The sequence below is a fragment of the Poromitra crassiceps genome (genome assembly GCF_964638095.1).
Source record: "Poromitra crassiceps genome assembly, chromosome: 19".
Taxonomy (NCBI): Eukaryota; Metazoa; Chordata; class Actinopteri; order Beryciformes; family Melamphaidae; genus Poromitra; species Poromitra crassiceps.
This window is the reverse complement of record NC_139646.1, coordinates 7,741,807-7,755,054: the sequence shown is the minus strand read 5'-3', so window position 1 is coordinate 7,755,054 and position 13,248 is coordinate 7,741,807. Positions and strand designations below refer to the sequence as shown.

Here is a 13,248-nt window from a genome sequence, read left to right as displayed (position 1 = left end):
GCCAACATGGTGGACAAAGCGTTCTTGCTGCCTTGGAGACGAGAGGAGGCCTGGGGAGGAAAGGACCAACGGATAACTGATTGATGACTTGGTCAATCTCTGCCATGTTGTTTGCATTCCACTTATCTGGTCTGAGGGAACGATTCTCTGCAATCAACCCTCCTCCCAGCTCGAATAACACTAAAGCCTCCCCAGAGAAATGTGAATAAAAGTTCCTTTATTTTTTTTACTAAAGAGGTTGAGAGCACTAGCCTCCAAATCTCCTGTCTGAGACTTTCCTTTAACCTCATAAAATAGTGCTGTTTTACAGTGTTTTAAAGAAAACTATTAGTCAAATGAAGTTCTCTGTGGCCTTTTGCTTCAGGCTCCCTTTATTGTGGTATAACCTGCCCAAGGAACCCAGTCCAGCTCAATCAGCATAATCTTTCAAATATCTTCCTAGGAATAATTTCTATATAGACTTGACTTTTATGCAGAAATCTCTCTTAATCTGTCCTTTATTATTTTTGTCTCTTGTTTATTTGATCTTTATTCCATATTATCTATTTAAATAAAGTGGATTATTTTACCTCGTGCTGGCTGTTGGGATAGTTGATGCGGGGGACGTGTGTGTGAGCAAAGAGGAAGTGGAACGTGATGGACAGGAAGGGGAGATATCGCATCAGGGTGAAGTTCTGTCCGTGCATGATGACGTGGTTCAACCTGTCTGAGAACGACAGCCAGTCCAGGGCCTCACACACACTCTGCATGTTCGGGTCCCGCACCCGCATGGAGAGATAATTATCATACAGACCCTGAAGACAGAGCAGAGGGACAGGAGAGAGACGTGTTCAAAACATACACAAACATCCATCGAGGTATAGGTCTTACAAACTATGAATATATTTGTTAAAGAGCTAAGACGTGACATGGTGCTCTGTGTGTGTGTTACCTGTGAAACCTTCTCGTACTCTCCACTGGATGAAGCCAGGTGTAGGATGTTCTGAAACCTCTGAGCTCCTCCCCCCGCCCCTGGCCCTTCCTCAATCCCCACACCCACACGCTTCCTGAAACGAGGACAGTGAGGAAGGCGGTCACCATGCAGTCACCATGCAGTCTCAACGCCAGACCCATGAGAGTTCTTACGCTGATACACTACGTTACTGCATGCTGCAGAGCTCTCTCTGGGTCTGGGAAACTTTCCCTCAGAGGGCTGGTTATGGGAGGGAACCGTTCACTTGGCCAGCCATATGCCAGTGATGGCTTCAGTCCTCTCCAATCAGTCACGACTTTGCGATCAGACGACACGGGAGGCACAGCCCATTTTTCGAACCGCTCTCTCGTCGGTGCTACGACCTGTCACTCATTCAATTTCAACCCGCCTTCAAAACCAGCAGTGGCTGTTAACTGGCACAGACTCACTTATGTAGTATGCGGAGCGCAGCGATTCAACGTAATATTTGAGTCTGGGGAGAGACTATGTCACCATGTAGAGAGTCCAGAGCTGGGAGGCAGAATGAGGAGAGAGGATAATGTCATCCTGGCAAGTCAGATGGGGAGGTATGAAGGAGGTATCAAACATCTTGCCTGCTAGAGATGAGAATAATCAGGTCTGACTGTGCCAGTGGTCTCACTGCGTTTCTGACTGGCTGTGACAATTTTGTCCTCTCTTCATTCTTACTTCCAGGTCAAGGCGCTAAATAAAAGTAAAGTGGTCAGGTGAAGAGCAAAAACAGAAACACTTAACTCATGTTAAATGCCTTTCATATTTTGTTCTGTCCACTATACAATATAAAAAAAAATCCACAAGCACCATGTAATGTGAAATGACATAAATTGAAATCACACATCAAAAGTGAATGGGAAGCTCACTGTGAACACTGCTACAGATAGCTACTACTTTGGAACATAAACTAAGAAAATACAGGGCAGAATCTAAATAACCACAATTTTACTGCATTGGAGTAAGAACACTTGTCTTTGTAACTTTCTCCCATAATTTTATATTTTGGCCAATCCTTTTGCTGCACACAGTCAGGGGGAGTGGAAGATTGACTTGCCCTTTTTCTTTTATTAACATGTTTCCAAGACAAACTCCAGAAGGTACACACACACACACACACACACACACACACACACACACACACACACGCGCACACACGGGGAAGTACCGTTTTGTACGTGGTAGTTGGAAGATTTCCTGCCACAGATGGAATAAGCCTTTGTGCTGGTCCTTCTGCCCCACAGCCACACTCTGGACCGTCTTTGCATCCACCTGCCTCTGACCGCGACCATGGAGAAACTATATACACACACGCATGCACACATACATACAGTACATACAAAATTACTACATGCTAATGGACTGTACGAGGAACCATACCAGTACATAGAGGCTTCATAGTGTTCATAGTGTTTCCACTCACCTGCAGTGTGTTGATGCAGGACTTGATGCAATTGACTCACCTGCAGTGTGTTGATGCAGGACCTGATGTCATTGTCAGTCTTCTCACACAGCGCCATCAGAGTTCCTGCGTCTGCCTTCATCCCCTGCCGCTGTGAGATCTGCCAGCAGACAACAAAAATCAGGACTGTGGGTGTGTGTGCATTTGTTGTGTGTGTGTGTGTGTCTGTGTGTGTGTGTGTGTGTGTGCTGACCTCTGCCAGTCTCTGTGTGAGGCGGGAGGGCAGAGTCTGGGGGAAAGCCAATAGGAAGGCCTGCTGCCTCAGAGGTCTGAGGGCTGGAACATAACTGACAAGAAAGAGAGCCAATAAGAGAAGGGCTGTTGCAGTAATTGCAAAACTGGAGCACTAAATTCACTCCAACACATAAATTACATATTTGATTTTTTTTTATGTCAAAAATGTAATCACAAACATCGACCATTGATACTTGATGCTGTTTTAATATCAACATCACTCTTACAGGTCGTTACAGATGCAGATGATCGGTCGAAGCAGGATAGATTCCTTCTTCTTTTTCTTCTTCGCAGTCTCTGTACCTGCATCCCCACCAGCTCCCTCCTTCTTGTTCAGAGTTGCTAACAGAATGTTGATGGCAGCCTGCAAAACACCACAGAGGAAGAAAAGCATGCATGATTAAGATATCAGAGAGGACCGTATTCACATTCCAATCACACTTATGTTGCTGGACTTATTTAAGAGGTGGGAGGAACGTACGGCGGGTGCTCCATCGATCTCGTCGATGATGAGGCAGTTAGGCCTCTGATCGGCCCCCAGCACGGATTTCATCTGGGTTGCCGTGTCAATGCGCTTCTGGAACACCTCTGCACTGCGGTCATCGCTGCGACGACAACACAGAGGTCAGAGGTCAGTCACACGCAGGAAGATCATCATAAACCTAATTATCGTGACTTACTAGCAGCATTGGCTTGTTCTTAAATTTGGTTTTCCTAACCTGGCATTGATTTCCACCACGTTGTACCCAGCATGCTTCGCTATGACATGTGCGAGCGTAGTCTTCCCCAAACCTGGAGGACCCGACAACATCGCCACCTAGAGGAGGAAAAAATGATGTATTTTATAACAGCTGAATTTCAAAGCTCACATTGAAATCGTACTGGCACAAACATTAGTATACATATACAGAGGCTTTGGATTAGGGATGCACGATATATCGGCAATCATATCGGTATCGGCCGATGTTGCAATGTTAATATCGGTTAACGGTATCAGCCAAATTCTTCACATTGAGATGAAATAATGCAGTAAATCTATGATTTATGGGCTTTTACAAATGTTTTTGAAATAAAGAAATGCATTACTTTTTCAAATTCAGTGTTTACATGTGTTTTTCAGTATTTACAAAATTTTATTATCATAGAAATGTGTTTTTATACAGATCATATCGACATCGGTAAATATCGGTTATCGGCCATAACAGCAATGTTAATATCGGATATCGGCATCGGCCAAAATTTTCATATCGGTGCATCCCTACTTTGGATGAAATCCAAAAGTACTGGAGCACACGGATCAAACTTTTTAATTGAACCAACGTTTCGACGCAGAGTGCGTCTTCATCAGAGTCATTAGTATTCATTAGTATACATGTGTGTAAACCTTGAATCTGGGTCGTTTATACTGGTCCAGTTCGGCCTCCAGCAGCTCCTCAGTCAGCTGACTCTTGGTCTTAAAGCGATTGACATTCTGATTGGCTTGATTGGATTTGAATGAGTTCTGGTGATTGGATTTGAATGAGTTCTGGTGATTGGATTTGAATGAGTTCTGGTTGGGAGCCTCTCGGTCAGGCTGGGGAGGAGGGCGGGACTTCCTCTCTCTTCCAAACACAACAGTGTCCCATAGCTTCAACCACTTCAGCAGACAGCGGTTGGTAAACTACAACAACACAGGCACACGCAACGCAATTGACACAAGTGTAGGGAACACACAGTGTTCACACAAGCCTTGTATTTTTCCATCAGAATAGCGTTATATTAAAACATGTAATATCACACAGACAGAGGCACACAGCACATCACTTACATCATCACTGAGAAGCTCTGTGTAATGCCGGGGAGAGAATCTGTCCACCCAGAGTCGAAAGCTACTGCCCTCCTCCTCTTCATCATTATCGTCCTCTTCCCCTTCTCTGCCAGCCGGCTGGAGAAACGCCTCATCCACACTACTGTAATATGTTATCCAAAAAAAGACAATTAAGGAGCACATTCTTTGTGTGTGTGTGTGTGTGTGTGTGTGTGTGTGTGTGTGTGTGTGTGTGTGTGTGTGTGTGGGGGGGGGAGAGAGGTGTGACTTATAGGGCTGTGCAATAAATAAATAAAATCCACAATACTGTATCAATATTTCAGAAAAATGTCATGATAATAAAATACTTTTTATTCCAGTGCGTTCAGTAACACACTCAAAACATAGTTTTGATGCAATGTCTCCACTAAGTTATCAATATAAAGTGATATATATATTATTACACTACCTGGGTGGTACACAGCTAATTTAATTTTCAGTAAATTATGTAGAGTATTGCAATATATTGCAATATGTATTGTATCACAATGTATCATGACACAATCATATCGTGACCCATGTATCGTGATACGTATCGTATCGTGAGGTCCTTCCAATACCCAGCCCTAGTGACTTACTTAGCCAGCAGCTCTGTAAGGCGCTGAGATTCCTCCACAACCTGCTGATGGCGCTGTAGGATTTAAAAGAGAGGAAAGAACACAAACTTAACTCGACCTGTAATGTCTTTAGTCTCAATTCATAGTCTTGCCCTAGGCTCATTTATGCTCCATTTTCGTAGGAAAATCAATACGTCCGTTTCAAACGATGTAACGTCACTGCCCATATACTTCCATGAGTCCTTCACATTGGTATCATGTTAAAGATCGTAGTGCAGGTTAAAAAAAAATCAGAATTTACTTTTTGGGCTCATGATTACGACGAAAACACCCCAGAAAGACAAAACAAAATAAAATTAATATATATATATATCACAGGCCCCCAGGGTATAAATATGGAGGAAAAGGTGGCATTCTATAAATGGGCATGTGACATAACAACAGCAGTGACAGCAGTTTTGCTGGGGCTGACAGGGATGCAAAGTCACGGAGAGTGAAAAGGATGACAGATAACAATACATCCACTAGAGGGCAGTAGAAAGTTAAAAGTGTGTGTGTGCAATGCATTTTGTCCATATCCATAGCGGAAAGGGATTTCCCTTCGCTCCGGCTGAAATGGCCGGCGCCAATTGCAGAGCTTATTCCCGCAGCCTGCTTCCAGTGAGTCAGAATATGAAGTTTATAATACTACTTACTATACAAATAAATGTGTTCATCACAAGAGATCTCTGTACATCACTAATCATAATCAGGTGTTTTGATGAACTGAAAACCCCCATATCACATGACCAGTGAACTTAACACAGCAGGCGGGTCACTCACCCTCTCTGCCACTTGTTCTCTCAGCACGTCCATTGGTACCGCCAGCAGCCCCAGTGCACCATGGGAGTTACGCACTGTTCTAGTGTCCACTACCTGGAGACACACAAGCAGGCACATTTAGAGACACGCAGAAATATATTTACAGATAAACATTAAGACACTGAATGATTTTACTGGGTTGAATTTATCCTTGAGGCAGAGGTGTTGGCTGTTGTGTTGTTGTTGGGCCTTACTGCCGCAAAAAAAAAGTAGCTCAGAGATGGAAGGCTCCTCATACTCTTGCCTTTTGAACAATGGACATCTTCATCTGTGGACCTGGCTGTCATGGAGATGTCGGTGGGCGGTATGCGTGGTGCTAAAGTAGAAAATATTACAACGTGGAATGCATTTATTGAAGCCATGCGTGGGCACCATGGACGTCGCCATGATAGCTAGGTTGCGTTTGTCTTATTTTTTGCTGAAGGGCATAGATAGTAGTGGGAGCTAATATCTTTGTGGGTTTGTGGGTGGGTGGGTGGTTCCTCCTGCAGGGAGGGGGATTATGTTTTGAGTGAATCTGCTTGTGTATGTGTATGTATAGGATTTCTTTTGTGTAGATGTTTGTTGTTTTTTGTGGTTTTCCTTCTTTGTTATGTAAAAAAAAAATCTATAAACATTTGATTAAAAAATTTGATTAAAAAAGACACCAGTGTGAGAACAGCAGCTGTGTAATTGGCTAAGAACTTGACCTTTGGCCCGGTGTCTTCCTTTTGGCGGAGGTAGACCCGACTTCCTATGGAATCGGTCACAGTGATATACTCTCCGTCCAAAGGGGGGCGCTTCAGTACATGCTGCGATGCTGCTGCAGTGACAAGTCGCCTGGGAGACTCTGCAATTGTGGCAAAGCCGCTGATGTCCAACACCGCCGGGGCAGACCTGGAAAACAAACGTGTGACGTGTTCATAAGGCCGTTGTTATGACCCCAGATGCTGTGTGTAAATACTGTGTTAGAGAAGTCAAATGTTCTACATGGCCACATTGAACGCTAGATCGGCCAAGCACTATGAATTCAAGTATGCTGTGGAAATGGACTGCTGCCTCCCACTGAAACTTCCATCAGAAAATGTGGGTTGGTCCTCCCTGTCGGAGCGTAGAGATCAGCACTGTCTGATATTTATTTATAAAGCATTAATTGGGAAACTTCCACCTTACTTATCCGCACTCCTTTCTTGTAACAGTGGAGGTTATCAAACACGATCGCGGTCCTATATCAGACTGTCTGTCCCACGGGTGCGAACCGAACAAGGAAAGACCGCTTTTTCTTGGTTCGCCCCCAACAGATGGAATGTGCTCCAGGAAAACTTAAAAATGGATAATTTGATCCCGCTTGCTTCTTTTAAAGCACTTTTAGAAAGCATTCCTCGCAAGGTGTGTTCATGTTTTATTTGAAATTATTTAATTATGCTCTTGATGCTTGTTATTGTCTGCTGTGTTAACCTGTAATTTCTGCTGTATATGTTCTTTGTACACCAGGGCTCCCTTGTAAATGAGAGCTTGCTCTCAAGGGACTCTCCCTGTATAAATAAAGGTAAAATAAAAAAAATAAAAAAAAGTGAGGGACCACCAGCGCACCTTACCGACCCTCTTTCTCCCTTTGCAATATTCCCTCTTCCAAACACCTCTCCCTCCTACCTGAAGGTGCGACTAGGTTGGTACTGCTCTGGAGAAGACGGGGGCGTGATGTCATCATTGTGCGGCGGTGACGTGATCCCACGAGTCTGCGATGGGACAAAAAGTCGCTTGACCACACCCGCATCCTGCTTCTGCCGCTTTGCCTTTGGGGCTGCAAGGGCCAAGGTCAGAGTTAAGATGCCGTTTTAGAAAGAAACCTACACACCCACACAAAAATAAACAACATGAAAACAATACATAAGCAGCAGGGTAAACTCACTGACGGGCTGGTCACCCAGCAGGTGCTCTATGTCTGAAGGGTCTTGTTCTGGGTGCTGATGACTCTTGGCAGGCTGGACCTGAGTTGCATTGGCACGCATAGGACCTTGCTTGTGGCTCGCTGGACGCACGCACGCACGCACGCACGCACACACGCACACACGCACACACACACACACACACACACACACACACACAATTATGTATTTTAGCCTATAATGACATTAAAAAGTGTCAAAAACCATCCCATAATATCAATACCATCTCGGAAACACCAACATATCCATATATTTCCGAATCCTTGTGAAAATTGAAATTGGTGTGTGTGTGTGTGTGTGTGTGTGTGTGTGTGTGTGTGTAACTTTACACACACACACACACACACACACACACACACACACACACACTAAACACAATTTAGCAAAAAAGAAAATGGAAGGTATTATGAAAAAGAGCTCCCCTCGGGGGTGGGGGAAGCTAACCTCACTCACTCCATGCTGAAGTCAAAAGTTGGCAGCCCTGTAGTAGTATGTAACGTTACAGTCAATGAAATATACAGGTAACGTTATAACTCATTTAATTAATTTGGTGAATATAAGGCCGCTGATGTTAAAAGATAAAGCTAGCTCACCGGCGTCCATATCGGCCATCGCTTCCAGCTCGTCGGCAAACTGCTCCTCGAAGTCGTCCTCTATCCCGAACATCTCGTCATATTCGTCCATAGCGCCTCGGTAAGTTATCCGCTACACGGAGAGATACAGTAGTTCACTTAAATGTAACCTGAGATGCAACTTTCAACCGTTTTTTACTAATCTTTTCTTTGAGACGACGCCAGCTTGCAGCTGCTTTGACAAAAATGACAACATTACAGTTCGCGCCGCGGAAATTTTTGTTGAGACGTATTGCTTCCGGGTAACGCGAGTTTCCAGTCTCCTGATTGGTCGATGTTAGAACGGATCGTCCGGAGGGACATCATGAGGGGTAAAGGGTGTGTGTGTGTGTGTGTGTGTGTGTGTGTGTGTGTGTGTGTGTGTGTGTGTGTGTGTGTGTGTGTGTGTGTGTGTGTGTGTGTGTGTGTGTGTGTGTGTGTGTGTGTGTGTGTGTGTGTGTGTGTGTGTGTGTGTGTGTGTGTGTGTGTGTGTGTGTGTGTGTGTGTGTGTGTGTGTGTGTGTGTGTGTGTGTGTGTGTGTGTGTGTGTGTGTGTGTGTGTGTGTAAACTATGTAAAAGATGTAAAAAGATAAAAAAAGATAAAAAGATCAGTTTCCATCACTCCTGTTCAGTCAGACTCCTGCGTTCAACCCATAGAGAGCAGTGCAGCAGCAGTTTTCTCAGGGTATCTGCAGGGTCTTGAAAAGTATTAAAAGTTGATAAATCAATTTAGGGAAAATTAAGGTAGCCTAGTTAAAAAGTCTTGCGATTTGAGAGGTATTACATTTTGTAGCTATTGTGCTGATGGTGTTAAATGAGCATGATATCATCCCATATTGATCACAGACCCCTGAATTGAATCGATATTGTATTGTGGCAGACTTTGTGATATCAGCAAGTATTGTTGTCCAAAGAATCTATATAATATTGTATCACGATGAAACTTTAAACCCCTATCGCTGACATTAATTAGGGCCCCGGCACTGGAACACCTAAATGGATTGGAAGTTGGAAACCCTCATTAATGTCTTGCTTGCCCCTGTGGTACTTCCTGCCTTTTAGACACAAAATGGGTGAATTGGGTGGGAAGTGTAAAAGGCGAGTTAGCTAAGAATTCCGCATACCACTGACAAATATGGTGAATTGTTTTCATGCCAAAGTAATTCTTATTACAGGACTGTTATCTCTAGACTTCCTTCTATGAATTCTTTGCTGCACACAAAACCTTTTTCAGCCGAAGAAGTTGTTTGAGTTGGTTATCTCTCTCTGTATGTGTCTGTATGGTGTTTGCGTGTGAGATTAATGATGATGATGTGTGTGACGTCAGGGTGTCTCCATCACCACCATCTGCTCCTTATAGCAGACAAACACTGGCCAGCAGGTTGTGTGGGACACTGTGTTAATTTCACATCAGGCAGCACTAATGCACCCCCCCCCCCCTCTCTCTCCCCCTCTCTCTTCCTCTCAGCTTCTGGTCATCTCACTTTCCGGCTCTCGGGAAATGACGCCCGAACATACATGTTCAGAACATACATGTTCAGATGAACATACATGTTCAGATGAACATACATGTTCAGAACATACATGTTCAGAACATACATGTTCAGATGAACATACATGTTCAGAACATACATGTTCAGATGAACATACATGTTCAGAACATACATGTTCAGAACATACATGTTCAGATGAACATACATGTTCAGAACATACATGTTCAGAACATACATGTTCAGATGAACATACATGTTCAGAACATACATGTTCAGAACATACATGTTCAGATGAACATACATGTTCAGAGCAAAAGAACAAGCTCCTTTTCTTTTCTTTTTTTTTTTAAATCTGAATAGTAGCTAATTTGCAGGAAGATAGAGTGCTTTAGACAAGTGCAAATTGGGCTACTGCTTGACCACTTATCTAAAACTGATATAAGGGATTAGATCCAGGATTTAATTCCAAAACACAGTCCATTTTGGAAAACATTTGACCACCCTAAACTGTCAATATTTAAAAAAACAAAAACAAATCTATGCTCAGACATAACTAGTTGCAGGCAGAAGTATTCAAATAACTTAAAGTCCAGCTGAACCCAAAAATGACTAAAAACTATGTTTTCAGCCTGAAACGGATTCATATGCACGTGACGAACGGGTTCAGTTCGACTTTAACATAGCCTACTGTAATATTGATCAAATAGTAACATATTGCTTTAATTTCAACAATAATTTTGTAAGAGTAGGTGTCAGATTTGTCAAATGTTGAATATCTCATTGGAGTGAAAGTCCTCAATAGACTTTGTGAGGGGTTACTGAAACTTCTGCTTACTGAATGAAACACTGCTGAGCTGTGCAACTCCCCTGTTTCTCTCACACACTCCCATTTCCTGTACTTAACACTGACCAGCACTGTTTGTGCATTCAGACACTAATGATTATAAACTTGTCAACGACAATGATTGACCGTGTGTGTGTGTGTGTGTGTGTGTGTGTGTGTGTGTGTGTGTGTGTGAGTGTGAGTGTGAGTGTGTGTCTGTGTGTGTCTGTGTGCATCGCTGTGGACTATGGTCCACATGAGCATCTGCTGTACTGCACTGCTCACCCACACATGCACTCCATTATCACCTAGCAGGGCATGTGTGTGTGTGTGTGTGTGTGTGTGTGTGTGTGTGTGTGTGTGTGTGTGTGTGTGTGTGTGTGTGTGTGTGTGTGTGTGTGTGTGTGTGTGTGTGTGTGTGTGTGTGTGTGTGTGTGTGTGTGTGTGTGTCTCAGCGCAGCGGGTGTCACATTAAACTGATGTGTTTAATCATCAATTCGGCCAAAGGACTGCCCTTTTCTCTCTCTCTCTCTCTCTTGCTCGCACGCTCACACATACACACACACATGCACACACACACACACACACACACACACACACACACACACACACACACACACCTTACACTTTCTACCAGCCTTCCAGAAACAGTGGGGTCAGCTTGCGTGAGCTGGACAGTTCTATTGCGAAGGGACTTTCACCAAGGGCTAGAATGTGTGTTTGAGTGTGTCGCGTCCTGAATGTTGGAAGACTGTTTTTCCCCCCCGGTGTATATCTTTTGTATTATTATTTTTTGTATTTAAGGGCTAACGTCTGTGTGTAATCATTCTTAGACTGTGTAGCGGCGGTTAGATGGGAGGTTTATGAAGTGTAATGTGTTCTTCTGGGTGTTCAGAGTGTTCTTGTCCGCTTCAAAGTGTGCCAGTGGATTTACAAAGTGGATTTCCAGTGCCAGATAGTGAGAGTGTGCATCAGCAGTGTGATGAGACTTTCATTAGACAGGTGTAAGGGTTAGAATAAAGAGGTGAGCGAACGTGTGCCTACAGGACCAGTTGGTACGAGCAGTTGGGGTGTGATAGCAGTGCCACATTTCAATTTTAACAGGTGTATAGTGTCACGGCGGTGCGAGCTAGGATGTCTAATTCCACCACCAACTTCTACGCTCTCTCTCAGTCCTTCAGTATCTCTGATATTATTGTCATAGCAACCTACTTTCTTCTCAACCTTGCTGTCGGCATCTGGGTAAGTGCCACTGGTGTGTGTGTGTGTGTGTGTGTGTGTGTGTGTGTGTGTGTGTGTGTGTGTGTGTGTGTGTGTGTGTGTGTGTGTGTGTATTTTCTGCTTGTATGCGTGTTTTTTTATTTTTTATTTTTTATTTAGCACATATTCAAACATACAAAAATACTGATAGTTATCAACACGACAATAAATGTGCAAAGTAGAGGCAGGAGACCCGCAAGGGCCTATACGAGGCCTCTACTTGTATAACATCACAAGTAGAAATAAAATCAGTAAGTATGAAATCAAATTTAAATTTAACGAACAAAAAGAAAGAAAATAAAGTAAAGAAGAAGAGATAAAAACATGTATGCAGATAAGAGATGTTATTGATTTAACAGGGTTTTTTTCATTCTTGATTTAAGAATAGGCAATGATTGACAGGTTCTGATTGGGGGGGGGGGTGGAATTCCATAAGGATGGACCTCTATAGCTACCTAATGTTAAATTGACCTAAATTTGTGCGGGAAAATGGAAGGTGAATGTTATGTGATTGTCTGGTTGGATATGAGTGAACATTAGAGTTCAGTACAAAGAAATTATAGAAGACAGAAGGTAAAAATAATTCTTGGTGCATACATTTATACATAAAAACAGTAGTCTGATATACGTTTATATCGAAAATTGACAATATGTTTAGTTGCCTGAACAGAGGGGCCGATGGCTCAAAACGATTTGAAGATGTAGCCAGTCTAAGAAATTTCTTTTGAATTAGCAGGATTTTCTGAAGAGAATAAGGATATGTACTGGCCCAAACAATATTGCAATATGATAAATAAGGATATATCAGACTATAATATAGTGACAGAAGACAGGAGCGATTTACCAGCGATGAAATCCTTCTGATAATGCCATAAGACTTCATAATTTTGTTACACACATAATCAGTTTGTGTTTGTGTGTGTGTGTTTTCTGCTTGTATGCGTGTTCAGTTTGTGTGTGTGTGTGTGTGTGTGTGTGTGTGTGTCTGTGTGTGTGTGTGTGTGTGTGTGTGTGTGTGTGTGTGTGTGTGTGTGTGGTGTGTGTGTGTGTGTGTGTGTGTGTGTGTGTGTGTGTGTGTGTGTGTGTGTGTGTGTGTGTGTGTGTGTGTGTGTGTGTGTGTGTGTTTTCCGCTTGTATGCGTGTTCAGTTTGTGTTTGTTTGTGGTGTGTGTGTGTGTGTGTGTGTGTGTGT

The 13,248-nt window shown here is 43.2% G+C and overlaps 1 protein-coding gene across 1 annotated transcript in view; it reads right to left on the bottom strand.

The window, feature by feature from the left end:
- chtf18 (CTF18, chromosome transmission fidelity factor 18 homolog) overlaps nucleotides 1–8,601 on the bottom strand; it is a 14,606-nt gene extending 6,005 nt beyond the window's left edge. Inside the window, exons 1-17 of the mRNA XM_083656124.1 lie at nucleotides 8,464–8,601; nucleotides 7,834–7,953; nucleotides 7,575–7,725; nucleotides 6,632–6,818; nucleotides 5,904–5,996; nucleotides 5,103–5,155; nucleotides 4,486–4,627; nucleotides 4,063–4,338; nucleotides 3,398–3,495; nucleotides 3,160–3,283; nucleotides 2,906–3,042; nucleotides 2,638–2,731; nucleotides 2,446–2,544; nucleotides 2,151–2,281; nucleotides 932–1,046; nucleotides 570–794; nucleotides 1–50 (exon numbers count right to left, since the gene is read on the bottom strand). The exon at nucleotides 1–50 is cut by the window's left edge and continues 100 nt beyond it. Coding sequence (XP_083512250.1) covers nucleotides 1–50; nucleotides 570–794; nucleotides 932–1,046; nucleotides 2,151–2,281; nucleotides 2,446–2,544; nucleotides 2,638–2,731; nucleotides 2,906–3,042; nucleotides 3,160–3,283; nucleotides 3,398–3,495; nucleotides 4,063–4,338; nucleotides 4,486–4,627; nucleotides 5,103–5,155; nucleotides 5,904–5,996; nucleotides 6,632–6,818; nucleotides 7,575–7,725; nucleotides 7,834–7,953; nucleotides 8,464–8,554 — 2,186 coding nt within the window. The 5' untranslated portion in view covers nucleotides 8,555–8,601. The remainder of the gene's footprint in view (nucleotides 51–569; nucleotides 795–931; nucleotides 1,047–2,150; nucleotides 2,282–2,445; nucleotides 2,545–2,637; nucleotides 2,732–2,905; nucleotides 3,043–3,159; nucleotides 3,284–3,397; nucleotides 3,496–4,062; nucleotides 4,339–4,485; nucleotides 4,628–5,102; nucleotides 5,156–5,903; nucleotides 5,997–6,631; nucleotides 6,819–7,574; nucleotides 7,726–7,833; nucleotides 7,954–8,463) is intronic.
- Between the last annotated feature and the right edge of the window lie 4,647 nt (nucleotides 8,602–13,248).